The 18378-nt window shown below is 36.8% G+C and overlaps 1 protein-coding gene across 1 annotated transcript; it reads left to right on the top strand.

Moving 5' to 3' along the window:
• The first annotated feature begins 12300 nt into the window (after positions 1-12300).
• LOC306873990 (toll-like receptor 3) lies at positions 12301-18312 on the top strand. Its single transcript, XM_079423631.1, has 5 exons — positions 12301-12397; positions 12614-13076; positions 13553-13747; positions 14307-16156; positions 16412-18312. The coding sequence occupies exons 2-5, from the start codon at positions 12636-12638 to the stop codon at positions 16638-16640; spliced, it is 2715 nt and encodes a 904-aa protein (XP_079279757.1). The 5' UTR covers positions 12301-12397; positions 12614-12635; the 3' UTR covers positions 16641-18312.
• Positions 18313-18378: the final 66 nt, after the last annotated feature.

The raw sequence follows: 18378 nt of genomic DNA, 5'->3' as shown, positions 1-18378 counted from the left end.
CTGTATGATGTTAACTCTCATTTTATTACTATGATACTTGATAGCTCAAAAAACATTCCTAAATTTGACACATTGGCTCAAAAGATACATATTTTCCGTAATTCTTGATTTTTTAACAATCTATTGAAAAAATTAAATATCATTAACTTATAATGATTAAATTCAACAACTATAAAATTATTTCCATTTTTATTAATTTTATGATAACTAAACATATGAACTTGTTATGATTAATATATTAATAACTGATAATGATTAAATACAACAGCAATAATAATGCCCTTTATTATATTATTTATAATTTATTTAATTAAAATTTTATTTGACTTCATATTTTTTTTATGAGAAATGACTAAACAAAATACACACATTTTAATATTAAAATTAAAATATTAATTATAATTATATATAATTATATAGTTATTAAATACAGCAGCAACAACAACAGTAATAATGATAGTAATATATGAAAAATAGTGCTGTCAAATGATTAAAAAAAATCTACTAATTAATCGCACAATTTAGGCCATGGATCACTGAGACCAATTAATACTGATTTCTCTATAAAGAAATTCCTCCTAATATTTAACCATTCAGACTAGCTATTCAACATTACATTATAATTAAGAGCTATCAATTTTAACATTTATTAGACTTTAAAAATAACTTCTCATTTAAGTTAACTTTAAACAATCTTCACATAAACCCATTAGCCTATAATAAATGTCATATTTAGCTACCTATGCCCCTCAGCAGAAATATACAGAAATTGAATTAAGTTATCAAACTAAATACAGATGAATCCTTAAAGCTATAAAAGTTATTGATCTCCTTTTTTATTATTATTTTGTTCTTGATTTATAGTGATCACAGCAGCTGGTTATTAGGTTGTTTTGGCTTCTATTTCTTTAAGAGCTGCCGCTGCTGATCGTGATGCAGATCTGACACACATAGTATTTTTTCTCAAATCTCTTGAACTTTTCTGACCCATTTCAGTCTCTACTAATGAACTGACGAGTTGAATCGGGTGTGTTAGATGAGTGAGACAGTGCTGGGCTTCTCCAGGACAGTTTTGAAACACAGTACCGTTTCCGTGCTCGTTTGACTCGCGCCTAGCGCTGAAGTGAAGTTGGAGCGTGCGTCTGAAACGTCTCCGGATTGATTGATCGTAAAGACGTTCTGCAACTGAATAAATGCACTTGTCAAGAAAAAAAGAGATCGAAGTAGCAGTTATGAGTGGGGTGGCCAACCCCAGGCTCCGCCCCTGCGTTAACGGTGTTAAAGGTGCCATAGTGAAGTGACATTCAGCCAAGTATGGTGACCCATACTCGGAATTCGTGCTCTGCATTTAACCCATCCAACGTGCACACGCACAGCAGTGAACACACACCCGGAGCAGTGGGCAGCCAGTACTGCGGCGCCCGGGGAGCAGTTGGGGGTTCAGTGCCTTGCTCAAGGGCACCTCAGTCGTGGTATTGAGGGTGGAGAGAGCGCTGGACATTCACTCCCCCCACCTACAATTCCTGCCGGCCGGAGACTCGAACCCGCAACCTTTGGATCACGAGTCCAACTCTCTAACCATTAGGCCACGACTTCCCCTACCTCCCCTTCCCCTAGACTGCATTGATACAATATTTTAAATTGTTCTCTGATATCTGCATAGAAGGTATTGCTTAGGTAACTGCAAAAATTCTCCAGAAACGGTTTTACATGTGCATTTACAACCCTAGGATTTCTCCCTAGAATTAAATGGTCTGTTACTGGCATATTTGGAAGGGTCATGAATAATAATGTTGAGCTCTGCTCTGATTGGCTGTTTCACAGTGCAGCTCATTTCAGTAGCTCACACAGCAGGAAGGAAACACAGGGAACATATATTTCAATACTTTATCTCGCAGTTATATCATCGGGTAATTATACTGTATAAAAAAAATGCGAGCATCAGGGAGCCGCTATTAATATGCGGGGCACTGAAACTGCTTTCAAATGCACAATCGCTTTTTACTTTAACTTTCGCTTTCGAGATTCGCGATCGCACAAACTCTGTTTATACTATGGAGCAGCAGTATACTTACCACATATTTTACAAGATCAGATGCTTGTCAGTGGTGCTCAAGATCTGTAAATCATTCGCCATCATCTTCAGCCATCTCTCCTTACCCTGTATATGTGGTAAGTGAAATCTTATCTCATCCCTGCACTTCACATCCCCTGCACAGCCTGGAACATAACATTTATTTCCATGATCTGCCATTTTCGCTGTTGTCCTCGCTTGATTCTTCACAATACATGCAGAACTTATGATGGTTCGGCTGGCAGCTGGCCTAGACCATGGGCGGGTCTACATATGCAAAAGTTGGGGGCGTAACTATTAGTGATCCTGACTCGGTATTATGTTCTAATTCGCCTATTTTTCAGTGGTCTTTTTTATTCACAAGATTTACATAAAGAAGGAGGAAAAAATGGTGTTAAAATGATTATAATTATTTTACACATACATTATTGGGGGCTCTGGGACCCCAAACACAAAGTAAGTTAAGTCAATCTCAACAGAAAAATGAGATGTAAGGATAGTCCAGGGCCTTTCTATAAATCAGACCATTTCAAGCAAATCCTTCAATGAAATCTGACTGGTGTTTCCTATACAGTTTAATGTTACTCTTGCTGTTTTGTGTTGTATTAGAGGCTGTGTTTCTGCTCTGTTCTGTGCTGAGCTATACTGCTGATCTGGGTGTAGAATTGATGCCCTGCTGCCCCAGGGGGCACATTATGTGTGTGTGAGTGAGTGTGTGTGTTTGTGTGGCTGAGTCAGCAATTGGCTTAAACTGCAGCCCCTGATGTGAAAAAAACACCATGAGCTATTGTTTTCACACACATACACACGTCATCACAAAGCACCGGCTCTACCAATTATCCACATATAAAGCTACGAGGGTTTATGGCCCATGCTGTAACGTCTTCCTGACCTTCCACTGAAAAGACATTTTATCAGGTGATTGATGCTCTGCTGAGACATTTTCAGTTATTAGATATCGACGGTAGATCTGCCTCGTCTACATGTCTGCATCTATTTCATCACCATTACTTAAGAAGGAATGAAATTGCCCACCATTATTAACCCACAGCAATTCCTTTTTTCAGCACAACATCACCACTTTGCACGTCCACAAGCACATACAATAGAGTAAGATGACCTCTAAACACCATTTGTCAGCAAATGAGAATGCGGCTTGCTACCGCAGTGTAATACTCTAGGAAAAGTGTAAACACACATGCATTAGATAGATAGATAGATAGATAGATAGATAGATAGATAGATAGATAGATAGATAGATAGATAGATAGATAGATAGATAGATAGATAGATAGATAGATAGATAGATAGATAGATAGATAGATAGATAGATAGATAGATAGATAGATAGATAGATAGATCGATCGATCGATCGATCTCAAGCTCCCAGATCTCTTACCTTGTCTAAAGTTGCAGTAAAATCCAAATCCAAAGACTTTGTATATTGTATGTGTGTATATGTAATGCTCAGATTGAGGGATCACTTCAAAACCACTGTTAGGCATTCATTAGCTCTCTCTGTTAGTCTTTCTGAAACGTACTGTGATTTATCTGTAGTCATTGTGTTTATTCCATCTTCATGAGTGGACTTTGACACGTGGACATAAAGAAATGTCCTACTGTATCCAAGTATGTGTTTCTTCATAAGTAGAGTCCAGCTTGTGAATGTGACAGTAATGTTCTCCCACAACAGCTCTCTCTGTCTTCCTCTCCATTGCTGACTCCAGTGCACTGCTGATTTCTGCAAGGTTTGCTCTCGCTCTCTCAGTTTGCTTTCTCTCTTACTTAATTGTCCATGAATTTTCTCAAAACCTCTCTTTTCTTCCTCTCTCCCTGTAGGAATATTTTTCATCTACATCCCTCAGTCTGTAAAGGCCACAGTGCAGATCTCTGTACCGACAAATGGCAACAGATCAAACGAATAGTCTTTATTATATTCCAGAACACAGGAGTAATCCACAAGGAAACAGCAGAGACACACAAGCAAGACGATAGAGACCCGACAAACACTAACTGAACAGACTGGGGCTTTTAAAGACAGGATAATGAGGGACGAAAGGAGACACACCTGGAAACAAATCAACAATCAACGGGAGACAGAAACTGGGTCACAGAGCACACGTGGAGCAAAAATACAACAAAAACAGTTCAGGGGCGTGACATCAACAAGGTAATCTAACACGATCATTAGACATAAACAGCATCAAAACTGTTTAACGTTATGGAATAAAATGTCAACTGATGAAGAGGTAATAATGACTGTCAAGCTTTGGGGTGTTGATCGACTCCACCTACGTTTTGATTATCATTCTGAATCCAATTCATAGTCTTTTTTTCAGCTTTTTGTTCAAAATGTTGTTTATTTCTTTATTTTTTTATTTATGAAACTTACCCACATTCAAGTGTTTAAAAAAGTGCATGAAACTAGAATAAAATATTTCTGTTTACAAGCAAATACTGTTCTTTCTTTTGATGTTTTGTATGTTCAGATATTCATATAACAAAATATAGCCTATACAAATTAATACCTTATAGGGACATAGTAGTATACTTAAAGTATGATGTAAAGTTCACTTAAAAAAATTTACGAGTATACTTTCAGTATAAAACTACTAAACTAGTTGTTTACTGAGACTATACTTCAAAGTGTACTAAAAATGCTACTACAAGTATTTAATTAGTAAACTAACAGTATACCTATAAGTTCACTTTTAGTATAATTGTAGTACAAGCTAAAAACATTGATGTAAACTAGTTGTGTACTCAAAGTGTACTACTGTTATGCTTAAAGTATACTTAAAAGTATACTTTTATATACTAGAAAGTGGGCCAATTTAGTCCCAAGTAGTATTGAAATAGTACACTTACAATACTACTAGTACACTGACATTTGTATACTCATAAACTATACTTAAAAATACACTTGACCTTTACTTAAGCATACTTAATAAAATAAACTTGAAGTATACTACTTTTTGGTAAGGGCATGGTTCACCGTTGTTGCTTGCGAAATCAAAATGAAGGCGCCGTGGGTGGAAATTTACAGATTATGGGGCAGTAATATTATAATGAGATCCCTTTGCAACGTCACTAGGGGAGCGAAATCTGAAAATTGTTTTTTCAGACGCTTGCAGAAAAAGGCTTACCGAAAAAAAGTTACTGGGTTAATCTTTTTCATGTTTCCTTGGTTGGTAGATGCACCGGGGACCTGATTATAGCACTTAAAACCTGGAAAAGTCAGATTTTCATGTCACCTTTAAAAGAGTTGTTTTCTACAGTAGCATATTAAAAAGTTAAATTTATTCCTGTGATGCCACAGCTGAATTTTCAGCCATTACTTTTCTTTGATAAATATATATATTTTTAACATTATTAACTTTCCTGTTATTTTTAATCAATTTAATGCATCCTTGCTGAATAAAAGTATAAATTTCTTCTTTCTTTTACATTTTTTTTCACCCCAAACTTTTGACTGTTAGTGTATCATATGTGTGCATACAATGTGTTTCTATAAAATATTAAGCAGTACAAATTGTTTTCCACATTTACAATAATAAGAATAACAATAAAATTCCTGAGCATACTGCGTTTTGACTTTACTGCCCAGATGGAATATACAGGTGCATCTCAATAAATTAGAATGTCGTAAAAGTTAATTTTTTCTTGTAAGTTATTTCAAAAAGTGAAACTTTCATATAATTTAGATTCATTGCATGTAAAGTAAAACATTTCAAAAGTTTTTTTTGTTTTAATTTTGATGATTAGCGCTTACAGCTCATGAAAGTCAAAAATCAGTATCTCAAAATATTCCAATATTTACATTTGAGTTTCAATTAATGACCATCCCTACAGTATAAATTCTGGGTATCTCTTGTTCTTTGAAACCACAATAATGGAGAAGACTGCTGATTTGGCAATGATCCAGAAGACGAACATTGACGCCCTCCACAAAGAGGGTAAGTCACAGAGGGTCATTACTGAAAGGTGTGGCTGTTTACAGAGTGCTGTATCAAAGCATATTCAATGCAAAGTTGACTGGAAGGAATAATTTGGGTAGGAAAAGGTGCACAAGCAACAGAGATGACCGCAAGCTTGAGAATACTGTCAAGCAAAGCTGATTCAAACACTTGGGAGAGCTTCACAAGGAGTGGACTGAAGCTGGAGTCAGTGCATCAAGAGTCACCACGCTCAGACGTCTTCAGGAAAAGGGCTACCAAGCCACTTCTGAACCAGAGACAATGTCAGAAGTGTCTTACCTGGGCTGTGGAGAAAAAGAACTGGACTGTTGCTCAGTGGTCCAAAGTCCTCTTTTCAGATGAAAGTAAATTTTGCATTTAATTTGGAAATCAAGGTCCCAGAGTCTGGAGGAAGAGTGGAGAGGCACAGAATCCATGTTGCTTGAAGTCCAGTGTGAAGTTTCCACAGTCAGTGATGATTTGGGCTGCCATGTCATCTGCTGGTGTTGGTCCACTGTGTTTTCTGAAGTCCACAGTCAATACAGCCATCTACCAGGACATTTTAGACCATGTCATGCTTCTTTCTGCTGACAAGCTTTATGGAGATGCTGATTTAATTTTCCAGCAGGACCTGGCACCTGCCCACACTGCCAAAGGTACCGAAAGCTGGTTCAATGACCATGGTGTTACTGTGCTTGATTGGCCAGCAAACTCGCCTGACCTGAACCCCATTGAGAATCTATGGGTTATTGTCAAGAGGAAGATGAGAGACACCACAACAATGCAGATGACCTGAAGGCTGCTATCAAAGCAACCTGGGCTTCCATACCACCTCAGCAGTGCCACAAACTGATCACCTCCATGCCACGCCGAATTGAATTAAAGCAAACGGAGCCCCTACCAAGTATTGAGTACATATACAGAAAATGAACATACTTTCCAGAAGGCCAACAATTTGCTATAAAAATTTTTTTTTTTTATTGGTCTTATGAAGTATTCTAATTTGTTGAGTTGGTGGGTTTTTGTTAAATGTCAGCCTAAATCATCACAATTAAAAGAACCAAAGACTTAAACTACTTCAGTCTGTGTGCATTGAATTTATTTAATACACAAATTTCACAATTTGAGTTGAATTACTGAAATAAATAAACTTTTCCATGACATTCTGATTTATTGAGATGCACTTGTACACTAGACTAGCATAGAGAATGCAATGCATACTGCATTGAGTAATTACAGCACAACCGTTTACAGTGCTTGGTACAGATGTACAATATAATAAATATACCGATGTATGTATTGATGTAGAATATACAGACAGTGTAAGCAGCATATAGTATAGACTGAGGTATACAAAACTGGCCTCACTTCAAGGTCATCAAGGGTTGTATCTTTCTGTAAAAATGCTTTGGAATAACAAACTGAAAGAGATTGTTGAGAGAAGAGATAAAAGGAGGAGATTTCCCTAAAGCATTGGTCTCAAACAAAATTCCTGGAGGGCCACAGCTCTGCACAGTTTAGCTCCAACCCTAATCAAACACACCTGATCCAGCTAATCAAGGTCTTCAGGATTACTAGAAACTTCCAAGCAGGTGTGATTTGGAGCTCGTTGGAGCTAAACTGTGCAGAGCTGTGGCCCTCCAGGAATTAAGTTTGAGACCAGTGCCCTAAAGGGAATAAATACAAGATGGGAGGAAATATATATATTTCAATACTTTCTCTCGCAGTTATATCATTGGGTAATTATACTGTATATTGCGGGCATGAGGGAGCCGCTATCAATGCCTGGCATTGAACTGCTTTTGAATGCATGATCGCTTTTTAGTTTCACTTTCAATTTTGAGATTCACGATCGTACTATGGAGCGGCAGTACTTACCACACATTTTACAAGATTAGATTGTCAGTGGTGCTCAGGATCTACAAATCATTCGCCATTGTCCTCAGTCATCTTTCCTAACTCTGTTAATGTGGAAAGTGAAATTGTATGTACTGTAATGTAACAGGCAACTGTCAGCAATTGCTATTTGTTGACATCGCCCAACCCTGTTATGTTATCACTTCATTTATGCATGAACTGAACAGGTATAGAGGCAGGTTTGGTCATAAGGCGGAACGATTGTTTTAAATATAAATACAAATGTTTACGATACGATGAACATTTGAATCCAAATCTGTGTTATTCATATTCACAAGCAGAGAATGCATCCTCTATGTGTAATCTATATCCCTTTGATTAATAATATAATTAAATTGATTAATAATATAATTAATACTATTTCAATTAATTTAAATAAAATAAAGCAGGCCTATATTTAAAAATAAAGTCTGCTTTTTTAGACCATGAGGGTACTTTTTTTTTTTTTAAACGTATATGGGCGTTTCTTCAACTAGTGGCACTTTTAGCCTTGTGAAGTTGAATTAAAAAAAACATTCAAAAGTCACGTAACACAGTCTCATAAGTTTAAATAATTTGTCTAGTTTTACGGTCTGTAAAAGGACAGATTACAAGAGAAATTGTTAATATTAAAATAAAAAAATTCGACCTGCAATGTTATTTAAAAATAGAATAACTTATGCCACACAAGAATTGTCTAAGATCAATTTTGTAACCAGTTTTTCCACAATGTACAATAATTATATATTTGTCATTGAGATAAATTAACTGCCCTAAGGACCAAATGCTGAACTGTACACCTGTCACATTCTGACATTTAATTTAGCTTTTTAGAAATTAAATATAACTTAAATAACTTGAATTGTTATATTAAGTAGAGCATGATCTCATAAATTGTGGATACATTTTTAATGTGTGATAAGAACTTTTTAAATATTTTTTAAAAAATGTGTGTGGTGATGGAAATGACAGGGTGTTGTGGAAATGACAATGAATTAATGTGAATGTAGAGAAACAGTGATATTTATTAGAAAAAGTCTTAAACTCATCACACTCATTAAACTCAATTCACAAAGTCATTAAACATCAATTGTTCTTTGTAACCATAAAAGTCATTTCCACCACTGAGGGCAGTGTGGTGGAAATGATTGTGGTGGAAATTACATTTCTGTAGTTTTTTGTGAAAAAATGGAAGATAGCTACACTGATTTGCTTTAAATTAATACTTTTCATTTATGCAAAATACTCTTATTTAACTTAAAATTTTTAGCTTTTTTAAAACACCCTTGAAGGTACAGCATGTTTGGAAATGATGTAGAATAAATATATTAAACGATCAAGCAATATTTATCTTGATTTTTCTTCATTTGTTGTTGATGAAAATGTTAATTCCCTCATCTCCAACATGTGCTCTGATGAAACTGAACATTTCCATAGAAAGCACCTAAACAATCTTTCACACAAACTTTTTAAAGGGACATTACACACTGTAAAAAAAAAAAAAAAGAAAAGTTGAGCCAGCTTAAAATTTTAAGGCAACCAGCTTCAACAGATTTTTGAGTTCTCTCAACTTATTTTTGTAGGAGACTCTCAACTTTTTGTTTAATGAACTTAACACATTGAGAAAACTCAAAAATCTACTGAAGCGGGTTGCCTAAAAATATTAAGTTGGCTCAACTTCTTTTTTTTTTACAGTGCAGTGTTGTGGTGGATACTGTGCAATACTGTGCAACAGCTATATTTTGTATAAAAAGTAATATTGATAGTGGTCTCACATTAAATACTATAATGTATTTTAAAGGTCCCATGGCATGAAAATTTCACTTTATGAGGTTATTTAACATTAATATCAGTTCCCCTAGCCTGACTAGTCCCCCAGTGGCTAGAAATGGTGATATGCGCAAACCGAGCCCTGGGTATCCTGCTTCGCTTTGAGAAAATGAAAGCTCAGATGGCCCAATCTGGAATCTTCCCTTTATGTCGTCATACGGGGAAAGGTTACCTCCCCTTTCTCTGCTTTGCCCGCCCATGAGAAAATGATCTAGATCGTGCGAGGCGAGCGAGAGACATCATGGCTTGCAAACGAGCGAAGCATTGTTTTTTGGCACTTCAGATCTGTTCTACTCTATGAATTGTCACATACTGTAATACAACTGAGTGCCCAATAAAGTTGTTCACATTTACATATTTTCTGTTGTCACACATAAAACAATTATAAATAGTAAACACGACCCATTAATAATACGTTAACCCTGAATCACTCACACTTTACTCCTTAAATCCTGATTCATAATCGCAACATCGTCTGATAAAATCAATATAAATCTAACTTACACTAAAAAGCGACTATATGCAGTGGTTTGGGCTATATTACTGTTTTGCGTCTGAGTAATAAACTGTGCATATTAACAGACAAATTATGTTCATATTTAAAAGTCCAAACAGTCAGTAAGCGACAAGTGCTTGTAAATGTTGTTTTGTAAATTATTTATTGATGAGTCTGCTGCTTTAAGGCAAACTGAAAGCGCTGCTTCTCTGCCGCTCGCTACAGAGAACAGACGGCGAGAGAGGCGACACTGCGCTGGGAGAGAGACCTCGCGCTCGCGGGGCAGTACTGGAGACATCTTCCAACTGAATCATAGCTAAGGTTTTTTTAAGCAGATTCTGGGTCTTTGATCAGATTCTGGGTCAAACTGAAAAGCTTGAACGACTGCGTGTCTAGCCATTGCCATACATCCACTGTCAACATTAGCGCATGGCACCGTGGCCGCAAGCTGGTTAAGGCCACACACCCACCCTCCACCTTGCCCCGCCTCTCTCCTCATCATTAGCATTTAAAGCTACAGACACAGAAATGGCACGTCCTAAGGAAAGCTCATTGTGGGACTGGTTAATGGTTAAGGCATTACCTACCGCTGATTCTTTCAGAGTCACAGAGCGTTCATTAGAGTCTGTATGGGAGTCTGGAGTGATGGATTGCCTGCAGTAACTATCTGTGAGAATAGCTGCATGTTACTATTAACTGTGTCAGCGAAACAGGCACAGGTTGACCAGCATCACACACAGAATATTGATCACTTGTGTCGAGTGAATAATTGCTGACCATGAAAGGACACAAATACACACACATAAATACCTGTACAGCATTGTTCAGTCACTATAGTATGGAGAGATATATGGAATAAAAGAAAAAGAATAGACAGGTTATACTGATGTGGCTGAAATTGAAAAGGGAGAGTTAAACACAGTGTCATGACCAGTACAAATCTGGTGCTATTTTATTACCTTATCTGTATTTAACAAATGCTGATGGAATAAACATCCTGAAAGGTCTCCTGTCTCAAGGCCAAGAGCTATACTGATGCAGAGAGCAGTAACCTGCTGTTTGTCAATGAGTCATCAGATTCCAGGTACCCTTCCACTTCCTGCAGCAGTTGCTAGGCAACAACACGCATCAGAATCTAAATTCTTTAAAACCAAGATTTATTTGCTGAACTCTGACACCAAGGTGTTCATTGCAGTCTTATGAAACCAAATGATGAGTTCTAATGACATTTTCCGAATTTAAATTTGAATTAAAGTTATTATAGACATAGACAAAGCATGCATAGCCTACCTCGGAATTCAGATAAAGCTGTCTGTGCATTTAAAGTGTGTAGCATCCAATATACTATATTCATTCAAGCAGGCTAAATAGTTGGCAAAGCTACGAGATTCATCTTTTCACATTCGTACTCAAATATAGATTTATTTTAATTATTAAACATTATGTTATTGCAAAGTGTTCTCCTTTTGAAATCTGTGGCGCCACCATCCGGACATTTTGCAGAATTACTGCTAAAGCGACGTTCCGTTTGAATATTGATATAAAACAAGCAGATTATTTCGGTTATATATTTTAATAATGATCGAAATGAACTAAAATATATGTATTGCAATTAATTATTAGTCTGCAGCAAGTAGCTACTTTTCATCTAGGGGAAATCCCTCTCGGTTCACTCAGTTCCTTTTTTTGAGGCCAATACAATATTGAGATGGTAAGCTATATTATGAATAGCAGAAGGGATATGAAATTTATCGCACGTTCATATGATAATATAAGGAAGTTGGTTATTATTTTTTTTAGTCGCGGACACACGAAACTGCCAGCGATTGCAATTGTCATGAAGAATTTTGTAATCCGATGAATGTGCATTCAAATAATGAGAGGACGTGCAAGTACTCGCTAGAGCTCTGTTGAATTTGAGTGACCAACTTTTATATCTAGGACACGTCTGCGGGATAGGATCCGCCTCTTTGTTTGTTTCACTTCTTAAGAAAGAGGATTTGTTCCTTATTGAAGGCTATTTTCCCCCATGCAAAGATTATATGGTTATACAAGAGGACTGTCTTGAGTTGCTTCACACTTTAAAACACTTGAACCATGCAGATATTGGAGCTGAACGAGGGAAATTAGATCGTCTCAATTCATGTAAGTCCATGATGATCATACATGCATTACACTTTGTAACAGATACGTTCACGTGTATTATGTATTTGTTAAAAGTATCATGCAGTTTAATGACTTCAATAGCAAATTATAACTTATTAACTAACATAAACTATTTTCTAGCAAATTGTACTGTGTATAAATTTTCATACTGTGAATGAAATATTGCTGTCAATAATACTGTTATGTTTATTACAGCTTGACTTGAGGAAAAAAATATATGGAACTGATGAAACTCATATTGTTGCCCTTGTTCTGCATGTGTTTCCATGGCCAATGTGCAGGCACTGGATATCCACACAAATCAAAATGTACAATTGGGAATACCAAAGTAGACTGTAGTCATATGAATCTGGCTGCAGTTCCAACAGACTTACCCCAAAACATCACCACATTGGATGTGTCTCACAATAGACTAAAAAATCTGTCTTCTCTGCATTTGTACGCGAATCTGATACATATAGATGCCAGCTACAACTCTATAACCGTCATAGAAGAGGATCTATGTCTTTCTCTGCCACACCTGCAAAGTCTTAATGTGCAACACAATGAAGTGCATTTGATAAGCGAGAAAGACCTGAAAAACTGTTTTCAATTAACACGACTTGACCTGTCTGACAATAGGCTGAAGCTAAATGGGGAGCCCTTCTCTGTTCTTAAGGTATGTTTATGAAGATATTTTAGTAAATATTAAATGCAAAAATGTAAATGCAATAAAAAGTTTGAGGTGGCTTTTTATGTTCTTGTTTAAAGTATAATTCAGTTAGGTGCCTCCTAGCTACAGTGTTATCTAGTGCTAATATTTACAGAGGGACAGGCTATTATGATTAATTGTGTGTGAAACCAAATAGACAAGATCAGTATTAATACATCGGAATGATAATAATTGAATGTGTAACTGAAAATACTGTGTGTGCAGCCACAGTGGTTTGTTCACAATTAACACTCTCCTTTCTCTGTGCCTGTTCAATGAGAAAAAGAGATTTAAACCATGTTTTCGTCTAAAACTCTGACTAACATTGATAAGCAAATGATTTTATGCTGTGGCCTTTAACTAGAATAAACTTTTTTTTTTTTTCTTCAGTCTGTTATAGTCTTATAGATAATACATTTCATTAACATTTCCTCCCTATGTAGAGTTTGACGTGGTTAGATGTGTCTCGGAACAGACTTAAATCAGCTAAACTGGGCACACAACCTCAGCTGCCAAACCTGGTGACCCTTGTTCTCTCTGGAAATGAAATTTCTATACTGCAAAAAAACGACTTCTCATTCCTCAGCAATTCCTCTGCATTTCGGGTTCTGATACTCTCGTCTCTGTCTCTTAAAAAGGTAAGAGGAACAGAAGGTGACACATGTCAGGTTACTTTCACTGAAAGCACATGAGTATCTATATATAAAACTCTTTCAGAATTTCAGATTCTACCATGCATACTTGCCACAGTGCGTGTTTACTCACATCTATGCTTATCTTTCTTGGAAAGCTGTAGGACTGCATTTATATTTTTGGTGCTCAGTCAATTGAACTTTGCTGTGATGTTTTCTTTGTAAAATAATATTGAATAACATTTGACTCTGATTATGACCTGAAAACATCATGCTAATTATGAAATGTAGTATTGTTAAGTGCTTTTGTAGCATTAGATTAACGTACAAATGCAACTTGAACTAAATCTTTAAATAAGGGACAGTCAGTTAGTATGTTTATATGCATTTTAAAAAAATAATAATAATTTAAGTTGAACTAAAAACAATAATTTGTAGCTCGAGTATAACTTTACATGTGAACAAACTCAATGCTATAATGTCTAGTTTCTTAAACCTGGTTTAGCTCTGTCGTTCTCGCTCCAACAAACCTTTGTCGTCTTTTTCAATTGTTTTGTTAACCTAGGTAGAGAATGGCTGTTTCCAGGCTATTGCTAGACTCTCTGACTTAGTGTTGGACTACAGCAAGATCAGCCTTCAGTTTACCACCAGTCTTTATGAAGAACTTGCTGGCACAGCTTTGCAAAACCTTTCCCTTAAGAACACTCAACAGGTCACCCTCTTAAACACAACTTTCCAAGGTCTAGACAAGACTAACATCACAGTGCTCGACCTCAGCAGCAACACAATGACGAAGATTGCTGATGACACCTTTCAGTGGTTTCCCAGACTGGAAAGTTTATCCCTGGAGCATAACTCCCTTAAACACCTAACTAAGGACACCTTCCGTGGATTGGGAAACCTGAGGCAACTTAACTTGCAGAAAGCACTGATTAAGAGTCATACTTCGTCCTTGCCAATAATTGATGACCTCTCTTTCCATCATTTGGTTCAATTAGAGCATCTATGCATGGCAAATACTGCATTCCGAGAGATAACTGAACATATCTTTTCTGGGCTTCTGCATCTGAAGACAATGGATTTGAGTTGGAGCATCACAGGGTTGAAGACTGTCACAAACACAACATTTGCTTCTTTGCAAGAATCTCCACACCTTCAGACTCTTAATCTTACTGCCATGGGTATCAACAAGTTGGCATCTGGGGCCTTTTCAAGTTTGGGCAACCTCACTACACTCCTACTTGGTCACAATTTCATTAATCAGCAGCTGAAAGGAGATGAGTTAGAGGGCCTTTCTAACATTAAAGAGATTGACATGTCTATAAACCAGCAAAGTATTTCCCTTACCAATACATCATTCATCCATGTCCCTACGTTAAGGACTCTAAAGCTTGGCCGTGCCCTAAAAGGGACCCTAGATATTGAACCATCTCCGTTTAGGCCACTTGTCAACCTCACAATTCTAGATCTCAGTAATAACAATATTGCAAACATAAATGCTGACTTGCTGAAAGGCTTGTACCATCTGAAAGTGCTAAAAATGCAGCACAACAACTTGGCTAGGTTGTGGAAGACGGCCAACCCTGGTGGTCCAGTGTTGTTCCTCAAGGATGCCACAAAACTGTCTATTCTGGATCTGGATTACAATGGTTTAGATGAGATTCCACGTAATGCTTTGCGCGGCTTCTTTGAGTTACAAGAGCTAAGTCTCCGTGGTAATCTCTTGGATCAGCTGCATGCCTCTGTTTTTGATGACCTACAGTCTTTAAAGTATTTGCATCTTCAAAAGAACCTTATAACATCTGTCCAACGTGTCACATTTGGTGCGCCACTGTCCAACCTGACAGAACTCTACATGGACCACAACCCCTTTGACTGCACCTGCGAGAGCATCCTGTGGTTCTCTGAGTGGCTTAACTCCACCAATGCCAGCGTTCCTGGGCTCCCTCAAAGTTATATCTGTAACACCCCAAATGCCTACTTTAACCGCTCTGTTATGGGCTTTGACCCATTGTCCTGCAAGGATATGACACCTTTTAAGGCACTGTACATTTTGAGTAGCACAGCAGTGTTAATGTTGTTGTTCACCGCTTTCCTGGTACACTTCCAAGGATGGAGAATCCAATTCTTCTGGAGCATAATGGTAAACCGTATGCTGGGGTCACTGAAAGATGAAAGCATTACTGAGGGTAGATATGCATATGATGCATATATCATCCACAGTACTGAGGACAGGCCATGGGTGGAACGAAGCTTGCTTCCCCTAGAGGATGAAAAAGTCAATTTTTTTCTTGAATACAGAGATGCAATACCTGGCTTTTCTCAACTTGACACCATTGTTGAAAACATGGGACAATCCAGGAAAATAATTTTTGTTATTACTGAAATGCTTCTGAAGGATCCATGGTGTAGGCGGTAAGTAAATTGTCCTTATTATCTATAACTAAATGAAAAAGGCTAACTACTAATGTATTTAGCGACCATTAATTAAATGCAAACCACTGACCAGTTTCAGTTCTTTAAGGTGTACATTCAGATCCTCAAAAAAACACCTCACATATTCACTAAACCCATGCTTCCTTTTCTGCAATTTTCTGAAATGCACAGGTGGTTTACCCAATTCGAGTTTGCATCTTAAGTTTTTCACTTTCTCCTTCTCCCACTCTGCAGATTCAAAGCCCATCACGCACTTCACCAGTTAATGGAGGACAATCGTGACTCACTGATTCTGATCTTTTTGCAAGCTGTAACTGATTACAATCTGAACCGCTCTCTGCATCTTCGTCGTGGCATGTTGAAACCTCGCTGTGTTCTCTACTGGCCTTTACACAGGGAACGAATCCCAGCTTTCCATCAGAAACTCCGCTCAGCACTAGCTTCTACCAACAGGGTCAACTAGTAATTTTTTTTTTTTCATACGTAAAGCATGTTTGTTTTGTGTTAGGTCCTCACTATCTGTACTACAGTCCTTACTTGGATTCTCTGTTCCATCTCGTTCAATTTCATACATTTATATTTCAAAAGAATTTGCAGGTAAGATTAGGTAGAGTGCTGCTTCCTAGCAAACATCACCTACTGATATCCAGTTGCCTTTTAAGGAAAAAGCCAAATGTGACCTGGTAAATTATTTTAAGCAAACAGATAAATTCACTCACATGAAAAGTTTCACTACCTTTTTATCCTCTTTAGTAATCACAATAGAATACTACCATTGCGACTTCAAACTATTGTGACGTGAGGAAATTTTCCCACCGGTTAATCGACGTGTGACAACACCGGTAATACCGGTATTACCGTGGTGGTGGTGGGGTCATTTGAGTTTTTCCTCGAATTTGCGGCAATTCGGCATCAAACAGTTGTTTGTTTTTAGTTTGTTTGAGTTTTCCCACTTTCCTTTGCTTGTAAAAGCACCGTGCGCATTTTACTTTCACTTGGGGGAAAATCACACAGTTTAAATAAAATAAAAACTAGCAAATACTGTGGAACCAAATAAATGAGAAACAAATGTTAAAGAAAAAAAACTGATCTGTGATGCGCGACTGTCGTTCGCTCGATGTGTTGCATTGAGCAGCCGTGTTCAGTTTTAATTGTAGTGTCTGTTCTCTAACTGAACTAAATTATTTTTATTACTATTAAAAAAATTAATAAAAAAATTACGGTGAGGGACTGTGGGCAAGTGAAGTAACCGGTGTTACGGCTTAACACCGGTATCACCGCCAACACCGTCTATCGCAGCAAGCCTACTTCAAACTAGATAATTTTGTAGGGCCCATGCTGTCTAAGGTACTGTTTTTTTTTTTTTTTTTTTTACATATTTTTATGCTCAAAGAGATCCCTTCAGACAAACTTTATGATCATAACAGTTTAATTTAATTTCACATTTAGCTGGCCACTGCCATCAGGGCCAAATATAAAAGGTAAAATATGTATTTAAAATTACTTTAGAAAATCAAACCTGTTAAATTACATAAATATAAACATCTTTAAAAAACAAATAAACAAATGTATTAATTCCCCTCTCCATTCTTATTAGTGTTAATCAAGCAAAATACAGTACAAATTAAGTGGTGCAGTGTGGATATGAAGCTTTGGTATTTTCTCTTAGGTACTAATTATTTTAGAAAGGATAGTACAAACCTTGCACTTTATCTGTTTTCTAAAGTCGGTGTGAATGCTAAACAGTGTAAATATCATTTGCTTGAGTATTTAACCAATTGAAATCTTGTGTACAATGCAGCCACCCAGTGGTCATTTCTTTAACAAAATGAGAACTAACCTAATTTGCTTTTTTGTTGTTATTGTGGTTGTTTTGTCATATAGGGGAGACCAGGGCAAGTTGACACCTTTTACGCCACTGTATATTTCTTAGCATCGTTTTTTATTTTTTGAAAGTCTAATGAACATGGAGATATCGCCATATGTGACAACTTTCCCATGTGATAAAGTCTTGGTCTCCCATATAAATAATAATAATAATTAAAGAAGAAAAAAAGCATATCTAAAATATCAACGCTACAGAAGTCTTTATGATTTATTCTTTTTCATGAAACATTAAATGAAAATTGTGATCAAATTGTTAGTCTTTTTCTGCTTTTATTCTGCTTGTGCAGAATAAACAACAAACAAAGTCATGGTGT

This window comes from Barbus barbus (genome assembly GCF_936440315.1).
Source record: "Barbus barbus genome assembly, chromosome: 8".
In the NCBI taxonomy this organism is placed as follows: Eukaryota; Metazoa; Chordata; class Actinopteri; order Cypriniformes; family Cyprinidae; genus Barbus; species Barbus barbus.
The sequence above is the reverse complement of the archived record's forward strand: the minus strand, read 5'-3'. Positions and strand labels throughout refer to the sequence as shown.